The sequence below is a fragment of the Prionailurus bengalensis genome, chromosome E4, assembly GCF_016509475.1.
Source record: "Prionailurus bengalensis isolate Pbe53 chromosome E4, Fcat_Pben_1.1_paternal_pri, whole genome shotgun sequence".
NCBI lineage: Eukaryota > Metazoa > Chordata > Mammalia > Carnivora > Felidae > Prionailurus > Prionailurus bengalensis.
The window spans coordinates 61936457-61951734 of record NC_057360.1 but is presented as its reverse complement, the minus strand read 5'-3'; the positions used below and the strand labels follow the sequence as shown (position 1 = coordinate 61951734).

Below are 15278 nucleotides of genomic sequence, written 5' to 3'. Positions count from 1 at the left end.
AGGGAGACACAGAATCTGAAGCAAGCTCCAGGCTCCGAGCTGTCAGCACAGAGCCAGATACAGGCCTCGAACTCACAAACCATGAGATCTTGACCTGAGCCACCCAGGCACCCCAGAACACATTGTTTTCTGCAAAGTTGCAGGCGGCCCATTTTCACTCACTCTAGTCCCTCACGAATGTACGTCTTAGCTCCATATGTATGTACTTCCAGCGAGATAGCCGGTTTCTCGCGGGTGAGTACCGAATCTTGTGTCCTTGGTCTCCCAGAGCACCTTGAAATTAACTGAGTACTTTAAAGTTGCTTTACCTCCTAAGCGCACAAGCCCACGTTGCTTGGGTTTATGTTCCAACTCTTTCTCACCAGCTGGGTGACTTTGGGCACGTTGCTTAATTTCTGAGCCTCCATTTTTCGATGTAAAATGGTGATAATATAGCCTCAATCTCATATCTATGATACGAAGCTAAATAAATTAATGCATTGAAATGTTTAGAATAGCACTTGGAGCATAGCAAATATTCTGTAAGTGTTACCTATTCTTATTGCTGCCTAATTATATTTGCCCTCCTATCTCTATCACAGCATCTTGCACATGTTACTAAATGTTTATTGAATGGATGAATGGAATGGAATGGAACAGAATAAAATATGTTCAACAAAGATCTGGGTGACTAATATGCCAGATGAGCCCCTTTCAGAAGGCTTCTACCTTGGAATAGTGCAGCTAATTCTGAGGGTACAGCAAAGGCACACAGCTGGAGGACACTTCTATGGGGTAACAAGGAAAGCCAATCCAGAGACGTCTGCTGCTGCCTGGTGAGGCTCAGAGCTACGTGGCAATATCACCTCCCTTGTGCTATTTAAAAATGGAAGAGGGGTGCCTGGGTGGCTCAGTCGGTTGAGCGTCCGACTTCAGCTCAGGTCATGATCTCACGGTTCGTGGGTTCGAGCCCTGCACCGGGCTCTGTGCTGATAGCTCAGAGCCCGGAGCCTGCTTTGGATTCTGTGTCTCCCTCTCTGTCTCTCTGCCCCTCCCCTGCTCGCAGCCTGTGTCTCTCTGTCTCTCAAAAATAAATAAGCATCAAAAAAAATATATTGTTTTTCCCAAGCACTGGCTATTCCGTACCAAGGGTTCCCGTGGAAATTGAGACATTTCCCATGCTTTCATGCCCTGTGCCTGACACATCCATCATGCGGAGCAGGTTATTGGGGGTGATGAAAGAGGCCGTGGGGGGACGAGACAGACAAGATAGAAGCAGATTATTTCCCTTTGACCTTCAATTCCCTGTCTTATTCGAAATATTGTTGGCAGGATTTCTGGACTTTTGGTAATTCAGTTGGGAAGCCAGATAATAAGTAGTGGGAACATTGTCTTCAAGTTGAGGACGACAGAAATTTATGGTTTATTTTAATTCCCCAAGTAGAAGGGCCAGCGACCTTCCCACGAGAGCTTCTCTGAACACTAGTGTGAGCCGTAGCCTTCGAACATCTCCGTGCCATTCTGCTTTAAACTTTTATAATTTAAGGGACTTTACAGACTGAACGTTTCTAGGTGCACATGGCCCCTGCCTTATTTAACTTGTTTTATATATTACAAAAGAAGGACATAAGATGAGTCGTAAAGAATATTGAATAAGGAAGAAAGGAAACAGAGTGAAATTCTATTTATTGAGACCTTACTCAACAGTAACATGTGTCACATCACTTAATAAAATTATGGTTCCCACAATGTAACGTGTCTTCTCCCCGTGGATTTATGTATTGGATCCAAATGCATTACCTCAAATAATCAAAACCAGTTGGTTAACATTTATCTTTGGCAAATTATTAGGAGGGTTCGTTGAGCAAAATAATAACATAACTGTGAGGAACAGGACTATTTCTTTGTCTGAGGCCCGGAATTTGATTTCACGCCATTTCTTCTCTCCTGCCGCCAACATCCTGCTAACAGCCCCTTAATCTTCTCAAGATTTCTGTTTTCAGGAACGGTCTGCTCATGGATTCCCACATTCGTTTCTATATTCATTCACTTCTCAGACTCTAATAGAGTTAACCCCAGTCTGTCGGGCACTGTACTAGAGCACAGGGGAATGTTCCACGCAATTGCTAAGAGATTGTTCCTCACCTTTCATCTGATGGAGCAGATGTGTCTGTAGGATGCGGCTGTGATAAGCTGGGATAAGCTCTAGATGTGAAATTAGCACGTTGGGACTCACGCATGCAGAGTGTATTGTCTGCCCTTGGGCCCGACACCTAAATTGCCATGCCTCTTCATTGGTAAAACAGTGATGTTGATAACACCTCCCTTGCAGGGTTGGGATGAGAATTAAAGTAGGTGCTGTTAAATACCCCAAAGTGGGGGGGCGCCTGGGTGGCGCAGTCGGTTAAGCGGCCGACTTCAGCCAGGTCACGATCTCGCGGTCTGTGAGTTCGAGCCCCGCGTCGGGCTCTGGGCTGATGGCTCAGAGCCTGGAGCCTGTTTCCGATTCTGTGTCTCCCTCTCTCTCTGCCCTTCCCCCGTTCATGCTCTGTCTCTCTCTGTCCCAAAAATAAATAAACGTTAAATACCCCAAAGTGGGGTAAAAAATGGCATGAGCAACAAGGAAGATGCGAAAGTTCCGTGAGAGCTCAGAGGCTGGAGGGCCACCCTCCCCCTGAGGGAGAAACAGAGAAAGTCTCCCCAAGGGGTTGATGGTTGGGGGGGGGGCGGAGGTGTATGATTTGGCTGTGACCCTGTGTGATAGGGGGTCTGTGATAGACCCTGTGACAGTATTGCTTTGCGTCCCCAAACAGATACTCACTCCCTGTGCTTCCTCCAGCTCCCCAGGGATCCTTCCCCAAGTTTACTACAGACGTCCTCGTCTTCCTAAGACGTTTTCCAAAAATTCCAAAGAAGCTTTCGAAGCGTATAGGGTGTGTTGTGGGGTCGCGATGCTGGAAACTTCTCTCCAGCGTGCTTATGGCGCTCCTTCATTTTCCTTCAAGGAGCCACGCAGTCTGCCTTGTGGGGCCCACACACCGGGAACCGAAGAATGGGATGCCCCACATTGTGTGGTTGCTGGGACTGGATGGGAGTGACTAAGTTGGAGACCTGGGCTCAGGATAGACACAAGGTCCGGGAACCGAGCAGATGGTCACCAGCGAGAGGCAAAGCGGGCGCCCCTGGGCTGAGCACCCTCCTCTAGACAGAAGGCACAAGGGATCTTAGACAAATGCACCTGTCATTTCACGTATCACAAATGCAAGTCACGGCTGATAGGAGACCGTCGGATATAAAACACAGCAAGGGACAAAAGACCCGAGGAAGCGGGGCCAGAGAGGGGCTAGGGCCATGCCACAGAAAGTAGATGGGAAGGACAGTGTCTTCTAAGTGGTCGAGTATCTAGTTAAACCCTTGAGATATGGCCTGAGAAATGTTCACTGAAGATGGCAGAACATTCTGCAATGCAACGAAAGAGGCACAGACGGAGAAGGGGAACTGGCACGGGGAGTTGTCTCGTTTAACTTTGGATGCTTCGTGGTTCCCTGTCGTAGCCCCATCCTGATACTTGGAGGCAAAGCTTTCCCAAAGTGAAGGTGACTAAGAAAAATCACGCACTAAGACAAAGCACGTGCATGTCCACTAATTAAATGGGTTGACTCAACGCATCTAATGCATAACCTTGCCTAGCGCTTATAACAACCCCGCGAAGGAAGTATCGATATTATCGCCACCTTACAGACGAGAAAACTGAGTTACAGAGAAGCTTGTCCAAAATCACCCGATCAATGACAATGGTAGGAGTCAAACTCAATCTCCTTACAGCCCCTGGGCCCTTAATCACTATGTGATAAGCCTGACTTGTCCTGTTCGGTTATTCTCGTTGGCAGCTATAGGCATCTGGCAAGTTGACATGGGGAGACACTTTTTTTTTTTTCTTAAAGACGACAGTTTATTTGGTAGCCAAAATCTTTTGAAGGATGGTGTCTAGGGAAGAAGAAGTATTTTAAAAGTGGAGGCATACAAAACTCATACATTAAAGTCCATCAGATAAAACAAAGGTGAAAAGTCAAGCTTCAGACCTTGAATTAGCTCCAACTCCAACCAGCTCTGTGATCTTGGACAAGTCGTCACAAGGTCTGGACCTGTCTTCTCATCTATAAAAGAAGGGGTTTGTCTGTGACTCTGCTCCTATTCTCAGCCTCTGATTCTGAGTTGGTGGTAATAGAGGAGAGAGAAAAACATACCACACTCCCCTCAAGGAGAAGAATCCATCAATTCTGGGCACTTGGCTTTACTGCGTGCATCTGAGCAATGAAGATTGTACAAGGCACTCATTTCTAGACGGTCATAACCATCTGTTGTCTCTGCTATTCTTGCCTTTTTCTTGCTCTTAAGCCAGTATGCATTTACTAAAACGTGTTCTATGAGTGGCCGACGAAAGTCACGTATTCCTTCCCTCCCTACCCTTCCAGCCTTTGGTACTCATTCTGGCTTAATTACGAAGGGCCCTGTGTGGCTCAGGAAGAGAGACAAAGGTTAAGCTATTCTCAGTGAATCTGGAAAATAAAAGTTAGAGGGCAATTCAAAAAAAAAATCTAAAGGCTTTCGAACCCTCTGTTGAGAATTTGGAGGAAATCCCAACTTACAGAGGTGTTTTCCCTTCAATACTGCCAGCTAAAGGAGGAAGTGTAAACTCTAACTATGAAGGTAGGAGACATGTTTGCTGGAAAAGGAAAAAGTCCCCATCAATCTACACCCATCTTGGCGAACAGCTTTGCTTTTGATTTATCTGTGTGGATCTCTGATTTGAACAAACAATCCGTCTCTTTGCCAAGTTGTAGAAAATATCAGAGGTGTGTGTGTGTGTGTGTGTGTGCGCACACAGGTGCACACGTATAAATGTGCATGTTCAAATTGACATATGTGTTTTTAGATTGGGGGGATTGGGAAACTAAGTCTAAGCTTCTGGAAGCTTGTCATTCAGAAAGCACCAGCACCAGATCTTAGACGGTGGGCTCTTTGGAGAAAGTCTTCAGTGTGACCTGCACCGTTGACCTTGTCCCAAAGTGCATAGGTCATTCGGTCCCACGGTCTTGACTCAGGTATCTCTTGCTAACTGTCACTTCAAATACGTTGCCAAACACAACAAATGACTTTGTTAGTGGAACATCTTGATCCTTTCCAACCTTCCCGAATCCCCATAGACAAGGGCCTCCTCCCGAAACAGATGTTCTGCACAAGAAGATGTCAAAAAGTAGCAGCTTGACCAAAACAGCTCCACTTTGCTACCAATAATAAGCACTTACAGAGGAGAGAGCACTTTACATTTTTCAAGTATTTTACTTCATGCTGCGGCTCCTCATCTGACTTGAGTGTGGTGGTTCCAACATCTTTCTGGAAGGCAGAGTTTGAGGATCTGAGTGAGATTCTGTCCAGACGGGCTAGGTGTCGTTTGAGAAGTGTCCCGGGAAGCAGTCCGATAGGAGAGAGAAGAACGGGTAGAATATAGACCGATGGCCTTGGCCTCTCTTACTATTCAGAGAGCCATTGGGATGATCAGATGTTGACTGCCCAAAGCATTTAGAGACTGCTTGGCTGAATCCTTTCAACCCTGCACTATTTCCTTGTTGAAGGAGAAAAAAAAGAATGTCAGGCCAAGTTCTTTTATCCTGACCTGGGAACTGGATAGAATGCTTTGCAAAGAAACAGCCTGTCTGAGCTTTCCAGGAGCCCTCTGGTCAGAGCCAATAAACCCAGTCCCATGTGCATCAGCTGTGCTGATGACACAGGCATCCTATGATTAGGTTGACTGCACCTTCAGATTTTCCAGGAAAGACCCAATTTCTAATGCCTGGGGTAGAGGCAAGCTGTATGTCCTCATGGAGGCAGAAATTGCAGCCATCATGCACTGTATGCCTGGCATGGATTCTTGGGGTCCAAAGCAGTCCCCAAGAACTGTGAGGACTCCAGGATCTACTCGGCTGGTAGATGAGAACTGGTTACAGATATAAAGGCCTAGAAATCCCGATTCAACCCTTCTCGTTCTAGCCTCAAGGATGGCACCTATTTCACTGTTAAGGCAAAGGATGAGTCTTGCTCTGGGCGGCATTTGGAAGGGCATGGGTAGGGCCACTCTCTCCACTGACTGGAGAAAAACATGACACTGTGTGAAAGCAATCGACGGAACCACACCCCCAAGGCCTGGTGGGTCTGTGACTTCACATCACATTCCCCTCCCTGCCCTCCGGGAGCTTACACTCCTTAGGTTAGCTGTAAACAAAGTACCGAAATCACAGACTGTTAGAATCCGTGACCTTTGAACCTACATTACCCCTGGATCTGACAAGAGACTGAAACCATCTTTTCCTTTCATGGAATTCACCAAAATAAAAGAATCACATTCCACTGCACATAAATACAGATTTTTCACAAACCGAAAGTTTATTCTGGATGTGTCACGAGTATTTTTAAGAAATATGGGGTTCTTAATTTAGTCCATTGAGATCCAGAGTGGGTGGAAGAAAACTCACATTTTAATTGATTGCTGCTTTCAAGCTACATCCCGAAGTTACTTCCCTGGCCTTCCTGCAGGACTTGGGAGGAGATGCAAAATTAGAATAAAAGTACACTCTTTCCTCAAAATACATGGTGTCCAAATTAAGCACAACAAAGTGATAAAGCTGGAAGAAAGGAAGAGGGTCATGTTAATTGCCTCATCACCATTCCAAGAGGCACCTGACTCACAACTCACCCTCTGCTACTTATTGGAAGTGAAGGTTACAGCTCAGGACCCCTGTATTCCCCACCCGGTACCCTCTCCGGGAGGTGTAGAGCCTTTTGCACGTGCATCTAAAAATTCTTGTGTTCCACAAATAATTGCAAGAAAAAGAGAAGTAAAAGACAGGAAGCCTATTCCTATGACTCCTATGACTAAGGAGTGAGGTAAGGGTCTCTCAATCCATCCCAACGTGTGAGCCTGGGGTTTATGTGTCATCCGTGCCTGGGGGGAGATTTAGGGGTATCTGTTCCGTCTTGGGGCAACTGCACGTGAGCTACTGGAGCAGCCCATGGGGGAGAGGGCTCCTCACCCCGCCCCCCACCCCCCGCAACTGACAAGTAAAAGAGTAGAAAAAAGATCTAGCTTCCAGGTCTTGGCATGGTGTGCTGCGCGCAGTAGGCGCTTAGTTAACGTGATCTGAGCCCGGCAGGCTCTGTGACAAGGTTTCTGCAGTCCGTGAAGGGACAGGAAGGGTGGGCGAAAGGGCTCCGGACACAAACCCCTCACGTCAACGTTGTTTGTGAACCGTGCACCCCACCTCGCCACACCTGCTCTGTCAGATCGCTTCAAAATAGGATTTCTGGGGCGCCTCGGTGGCTCAGTCGGTTGACGTCGGACTTCAGCTCAGGACACGATCTCATGGTTTGCGAGTTCGAGCCCCACATCGGGCTCACTGCCTTTAGCGCGGATCCCATTTTGGATCCTCTGTCCCTCCCCTCTCTCTGCCCCTCCCCTGCTCATGCTCGTGCGCGCGCGCTCTCTCTCAAAAATAAAACATTAATCCCCACCAGCCCGCCCAACAATTGCTAATGTCTCTCCACCAGATAAAAGCGCTGGCCTCTCAGTCTCTAGGTGCTTCTGTGAGAAGTGCTTTTACATAACTGAGCCTGGTTAATTGCAGAAAGAACACTAGATCCATGGCTAGTGCTTATCCACCTAATAATATAATTCAGTAATAGCGATACAAAAGTATGATCTTTGTTTGATCCGGATTCACACAACCCAACTGCAAAAAGACCGTTGAGGATATTTGGATGCTTACTGGATATTTACAAATATTCAAGAGTTGTTCATGTTTAAGTATGCTCCTGGTTTTTAATGTCTTTTAATGTTCTATGGAGAGCCGGTCTGTTCTTAAAGGAGACACCTGCTGAAGGAATTGTAGATGGAATGGTAAAAATACCGTACTAACTGACAAATTCGTCTTTACTATTAAAACAAAAAAGAGATGAGGTTACGATGAGGAAGGATGAAAGTCAATAAGTTTTGTCAAAAGCGTTGGCCCATAATTGAGACTTAACTCCCGATCACCCACGAAGAGGGGAAGAAGGATGGAAGGCAATGAAGTCTCATCTCTCCCCAACAAGAAAAGTAGCCTCATTTACAGATGAGGAAATGAAGCTCGGAGAGGTTTAGCGACTTTCTCGAGTTCACACAGCTAGGAAATAACAGAGGCAGAGTTGCGAGCGTGGTGTTCTTTTTAGTCCACCTCACCACTAATGTGGAGGCAGGGAACAGACTGTGAGCTTGTGTCCTTCTCTGGGTTTACTTGACTCTGGGTTTTTTTCAGCGTTCCTAAAATGTGTAATCTCAGGCAGTCAAAAACAGGCTCTCACTGTCTTTATCCTCTGGGTGACTCAGCCTTTAAAATACAGTGCAGGCTCAGTGTTATCTGAGAACTGATTGGAACTTTAAAGAAAGAGATAGGAACCTGCTATCTTCTGGCCTCCAGCCAGAGTCTGGTTCCTGTTACTAAGGATTGGTTCTGACGGAACTAATTAAAGTTTAGTTCCTTTGCTTTCTGGCCAGCAGGACAGACAAAAGCCATGAACAGAGAGCCGGAGAAACATTAACCCCATCCCTAGATATCAGCTATCCCATAACAGTGGGTGGTGTTTGCGAAAGAAGGAAAAATTAGATAATTTTTAAAAATTTTTTAATGTTTGTTTACTTTTAAGAAAGAGAGACAGAGCATGAGCAGGAGAGGGGCAGAGAGACAAGGAGACACAGAATCCGAAGCAGGCTCCAGGCTCCGAGCTGTCAGCAGAGACCCCAATACGGGGCTCGAACCCACAAACTGTGAGATCATGACCTGAGCTGATGTTGGATGCTTAACCAGCTGAGCCACCCAGGTGCCCCAGAAAAATTAGATGACCTTTCAAGGATCCTTCCACACTGAAGGTTCCGGGATCCAAGCGTGTTTTGAGTTGATATCTGGTGTTTCAACATAGGCCAGGCTGACCGAAAGACGAGGAAGAGGTGCCTCCTTTAGGGAAGGAAGCTTTTCATCAGAAAAGCTGGCGTAGTAACTGCTCGAGAAAGAGCTGAAGTCATAGGGTGTTAGAAGCTTCACCAACAGCTGCACCTACCCTCACTAGAAACAAGAACACTCACCTCTTTAACACAGTTTTCCTATGGAAGTTGCAGAAATGCTGGAGGGAGTCTCCTCCCCACCCTCCTCCCTCTCCTACTCCTCCCCTCCCGCTCCCCCCAGCTCTCCGTCACCCCGGAAATCCCTCTTTGTTTTGGAACATGCACACTCTGTCCCCTGGCAGCCCCCGAATATCACTGTTGTTCTTCCCGACCCCTTTGGAAGCAGAGGAAGCACCAGGCCACCCTGGGAGCAAGTCTGTCTCCACTTGTAAATTTATTCATGCGTTCTCTAGACAAAAATATTTATTAAGTACCTACTATATGCCAATGGCAGATTGTCTTTTTTGTAAATAAACTCTTTAGGCAAAGGGGTGGGGATATCTTTCCTCCTGAGCAGATCTCTTCAATCTTCACAGACAGGAGGGGATGGGAAATTGACAGGTCCCCAGGAGACAGTAAAAAAGGACATGCTGCACAGGAGGGTAACTGATTAGAAATTCAAAGTTCCCTCTGTGCTTGTCTCAGGGGGATAACACCAAGAGTACAAAGGAGTCTGAACAGCAGTCACACTCCCTGGGCCCTCTCCCCTCCTTGACTTTGCCCAGGTAGGTTCCGCAGATGGCCTTGGAACACCTTCTTCCTCTGGGCTCTTCCCATATAGGCCTGGCTAACTCCTTCCTGAGACTCAGTTCATGAGCCTGGCCTAAGTATCGTTTCTGGCAACTTCCTGCAAATTTTCCCTGACCACCGAAAGCTGTTGTGGGGTTGGGGGGGGAAGGGCTAGGGGGGTGCTCAGAGAGCTTTTGGTGGTCAGGGAAACTCCGTGCAGTTACTCCTTCATAGTGGATCTCAGCTAATTTCCATACGCTTTCTTGTTTCTTTCCCTAACTGGGCTGCAGTTTCCTTGAGAGCAGGGTCTGGGTCCTCTGTCCTTACGCCTAAGGCAAGTATGGAGGTTTGAAAGGCAATCCAGAGAACTGATCAATACTGTGGCATCAATAAGAATCAAAACAAAGTTATTCTTAGTGATTCCCCACCCCTCAACTTTATTGAACTATTTAGTTTATTGAAATTTATGAACAATTTAGTTCATTTACTTCTGTAACATTATAGTGTTTCAATTGGCGATTGATATTGGTGATTATATCACAAGACGATGAGCTACAACAGGGTTCAAATTCATACTTATTTGCAGAAAGCATGATCCTAACATCAACTGGAGGCTCCACCCCTATCTCTGTAGGCTTCTTTGGTGATCTCTTACTGGTTCTATGACTTGTTCAATTTCACTGCTACAGTGTTCTTTCCACGGTTGGCCCAAGGGTGTGTTCATGCCTTTGAAAAAGCTGGGTTTACTTAATCCTGCAGACCCAGGAGCCTTGGCCCACTCAGCAAGGTGTTTCCACGTGGTTTAACAACCTTAAAAGATTAGTTGATTAATGGCCCTGCTTATTAGATGCCTTTCTATTCTAAATTATCCACACCTAGACCCATATAAATCAAAGAGGAGGAAAAAATGGAATGTGTAGTAAAAATAAATATAAACGGAAAGTACCAAAATATCACCTTTGTTATTAACCCTGCACAGCTCCTGAAATTCCCACAAACTGGAGATGACCAGAAGCTTCCCTGTGAACTGTGGATTGAAAATATTTTCACCACCTTAAACAGAAATCAGGGGCGCCCAGGTGGCTCAGTTGGTCAAGCGTCTAACTTCAGCTCAGGTCATGATCTCCCGTTTCGTGAGTTTGAGCCCTGCATCGGCCTCTGTGCTGATGGCTCGGAGCCTAGTGCCTGCTTTGGATTCTGTGTCTCCCTCTCTCTCTCTGCCCCTCCCCTGCTTGCACTCAGTATCTCAGTCTCTCTGTCTCTCTCTCAAATATAAACATTAAAAAAGAAAAAAAGAAATAAAAAAAGAAATCAGATCTACAGCAGACACTGGCAGAGGTAAGGAGTTCATGACACTTCACTAATATCCCAGGGAAAAACTCTCTGTCAGAAGCCAAGTCTTCATTATTTGGTTCCTCCCCTCTTGGGTTGGTGTGAACCGTGAACGTGGTGACAGGACTAGTCAGCACTGGGGGAGAACAATTATAATAATCACACCGGCTGCTTATATTACACTAACAACTTTTTGGGAATCATCATAACACCTTTCATTTTAGAATATTTTTGTCTTCTCCCAAAGAGCCATATTTTTAAAAAAAAATTTTTTTAAGTTTATTTATTTTGACAGAGAAAGAGAGTGGGAGCAGGGGACGGGGAGGGAGAGACAGAAACAACGTATGCATGGCCAGCATGGAGCCTGATGCAGGGCTCAAACTCACGAACTATGAGATCATGACCTGAGCTGAAGTCAGACGCTTAACCTACTGAGCCACCCAGGCGCCCCACTGGTCTCGTTAAATATATAAAAATACGTGAGGTCAACTTTGAGTTTTAATAAGCAGTGATCTTAAAGATCTAAAGAAAGAAAGAATAGCTTCTATCATTATGTAGAAGTTGACTCTGGTGTAATGCTTCCCTCCACGTTGAAAAAAGAAATATGTTCTGGGATTAAATCTCCCGGTACACGAAGTAAAGTTTGCTTTCTTATGAGCAGGTGGCTTCTGCCACAGCCATGATTTCAGCACAGGGTTCGGTTCTTGATGATTTTTCATTAATTGAGTCTTTTGGGCTCCCAAATGTTTAGAGAGAAATCAATTTGATAAATTTCCCTTTAATTGCATCTCTTGCTAGCCACAGAATTCAACTGTGCTTTGAACATATTGAAACTATGTTAGAATGGAAAAGGATGTGAGAGAATGGCAAATCCAAGTCTCCTTGATTCAATAAGAAGATAGAATCCCCGGGCAGTGAAAGAACTTGCTCATGGGTGCAAATGTAGATAATGACAAGACTGAATCTGCTCCTAACTCCTTCACGGGTCCTCTTTCCGCCAGGATAAGTCACAACACGCTAATCTGGTTTCGGTAAACTGAATTTTATTTCCAAAGCAACTGAAAGTTGCAATTTCACTCTTCAGCAGAGCTTTGCATTATAAACAGATTAGTTTTGTATGCATGTATGTTGTCCTAATTGCTTATGTATGAGTCTTCAGATATCTTTATCTAAGCATTGAGACCTACCCACGTTCCTCTTGTAATGTGGAGAGAAATGGGGGGGGGTGGGCATCTGGTGAAGAGGGAGGTGAGAGACAGAGGAGAGCAAAGATGATGGGTTTGGATGCATTCATTCAAGCAACATGCTTCCCTTAGAATAGTCTCAGGCTCTTTTTTTTTTTTTTTGACATTTATTTATTTTTGAGAGAGAGACAGAGAGAGACAGAGCATGAGCCAGGGCGGGTCAGAGAGAGAGAGACACACACACACACACAGAATCTGAAACAGGCTCCAGGCTCTGAGCTGTCAGCACAGAGCCCGACGCGGGGCTCGAACCCATGGACCGCAAGATCATGACCTGAGCTGAAGTCGGACGCTTCACCGGCTGAGCCACCCAGGAGCCCCAATAGTCTCAGACTCTTTCCACAAACGTGTGCTAACAGTTGCACAATCCCATTCCTCTAAAAACTCCTCTCAGCATTGTCCTTGGAAATCAGACTCTATTTGCAATGGAAATGGACCACGAAAAACAAGAATGAGTAGGACACAATTCGAAGATTCTACCACATGCCAGTGAATGAAAAGGTGCAGGCAATCCAGGAAAACATGCTTGCTCCTTGGCCACCCTCAAGCATCCCACGTGCACATTAGTTATATCCTGGAGCATAGGATGTCACTGTGCACTCAAAGATACAAAAAGGGATTCAATATTAAGGTTGATCATGAATCAGATATAAAACAGTAATAGGGGTCAGACCTGAGCTTGTAAGAGACGAGAGAAATCATAAATAGCCCATGGAACACAACCTTCTTAGGCAAACACTGCCAGAGCCTTTAGAGATGGAGTTAGGTTGCACACAGATCACTTTATTTCCTTTAAATAATGAAGCCTCGCACCAAAGGTGATCAAATCCATGCTTAAGAAATAAGAGGAAAATACACATCCCTACTTCTGTGCGTCAGGTAGCGTTGTTGGGTTAACTTTTCTAACAAGTCCGATATTTGTTTTCTTCTATTTACTTGGCCCAGATGCTTAGGGTTCCCTCCAGAATATTGTCTACCTTAAGGATAACCAGAGAACCTCAAAGGTATTTTCCCATTTATCTAAAAAGGAAGGCTAGCTAATAAATAACCTCTGTGTCCCAACCGCCTTCTTCTCGCCAGGGTTCCGGCTAACTTTATCCAGTGGGATCAAGATACACAGCACAATGAGAAATCCCCTCTTCCTCCTGGCAAACCTGCCTCTCTCTCTGTCCACGCACATTAATCAATGAAGGTTAACATTTACACAGTTCCCCTAGGTGCCAGGAGTGGGCTGAGGGTTTAGTATACAGTAACTCATTCAGTCCTCGTAAGCAGCCCCCGAGGTAGGTTACTGGCATCTCCGTTTCAGAGAAGGAAACTGAGATACGGAGAGTAAATAAATTGCCCGACCCCACAAAACAGTAGGACCGGGATTCAAACACAGGCGATTCGATATTGTATTTCTTGCTCTTAACCATACACTTCTGACTCTGAGCAAGCACCCTATGGACAAGGCATCTCCTTGGAGGAAATGAAGTTCGAGATCTTAAATGGTGCACGAAATACCCCATGGTGCATCTATCTGTCTCCTATTGCTCAGATCTTACAAGCCTCTCTGCTGCTAGCAGAGAGGAGGCGAGCCCCAATCTCTAATCCCACACCTGTTTCCGCACAAACAACAACAGCTCTCTCTCGCCTCTGGATATCCACCCCTGCGCAAAGATTCTCCGTATCTCCATCTCTTAAGCCCAGATAACTTGGTTCTCACCTTTCCAGGCACGAATGGGGCAAAGCCGCGAGTCCTTTGCACATTGTGGCAAGCGGCTCAGCGTCTCTGTTTTGAACACGAGATTCTGCACAGCAGAGCGAGTCTTTGAGAACTCCTTAACTGTCTGGGACTGCCTTTCCCTCCGAGGAATATATAGAGGCTCTTTGCCAGCCCTCTGCTGCTCCCTGGACCAATCCAGACCTCAGAGGAAATCGCTGGCTGGGGCACAGCCGTTGGAGGAGGAGGCTGGAATCCCGTCTCTGCAGCATTAGCCTCCGGCTGCTCCAGCAGGGGCCTCCCCTGTGCACTGGTCATTCAGGTTTTAACACGTGAATGTGAGCCCACCTCGGAGCAGAGTGCCAGGGGCCACCCCAGATCTGCCCAAATCATAGCCTGTTCGGACTGCAAGGGCCCTGGAGAGCAGTTCGCCCAACTCCGCGTCACGGTGCAGAAGGCGAGACTTCGAAAAGCCCAGGGGACGCGTCCTGAGTATCTCCGTGTGCCAGGCTGCCAGGCGCTTAGCGGGATGCTAGGGGTTCAAAGAAAGGCCCCCCCCTGCTCTCGAGACCCCAAAACATCACATCAATGCAACGTAAGCGAGCCATGGAGGAACGACCAAAATGTGCAAGCTCTCCAGGGCAGCCAGACAAGATGTGGGGGAGGAAATGAGCCTCGAGTTTAGTGACATAAGAGATAAAACACCCCACGCCGTTCTATCCGCCAGGTGTTACCCCCAAGTCCCCCTGATTCTGTAGTTGGTCTTCTGATTGTTCTTTACTTTGATAACGTCTTCAGGTAATTCCGTGGACCCAGCCCCCACTACCCGTCCCGAGCGGCTGCCTTCCCTTGCCCTTCAACCTTTCCCTGCCTCCTTTCAGTCCAGGATTATTTCCACCAAAAGTTACCTTACTTGTGTTTCGTCCTGTCAGGACCCAGGGGGTTGATAAATGAACACAATGCCCTGAGGGGTGGGCAGGCGTCCAAGCTAAAAATAAACAGCACCATTAGCATCTGGAAGAAAAGCTCTACATTTAGAGCTCAAGATGATTCTCACAGTGTTCCCTGTTGTCTGAAATCATTTGTTTTACACTGTTGGTCAGGGCCCGTTGTTGGCTTGTAAAATCAACATAAGCGTATTGTGATCTAACGTTCTAAATTAAATAAATAGATTATAGCAGACCCATATGCAAGTACATTGCATGAAGAAACTTAAACATTGTTTCCTGAAATTTTTGCTTTAATTATCAATGTG

At 46.2% G+C, this 15278-nt stretch overlaps 1 protein-coding gene across 1 annotated transcript in view; it reads right to left on the bottom strand.

The window, feature by feature from the left end:
* Nucleotides 1-14167, bottom strand: part of RGS5 (regulator of G protein signaling 5) — a 48344-nt gene extending 34177 nt beyond the window's left edge. The window contains exon 1 of the mRNA XM_043567548.1: nucleotides 14027-14167. Within this exon, the coding sequence (XP_043423483.1) occupies nucleotides 14027-14070 (44 nt within the window). The 5' untranslated portion in view covers nucleotides 14071-14167. The remainder of the gene's footprint in view (nucleotides 1-14026) is intronic.
* Between the last annotated feature and the right edge of the window lie 1111 nt (nucleotides 14168-15278).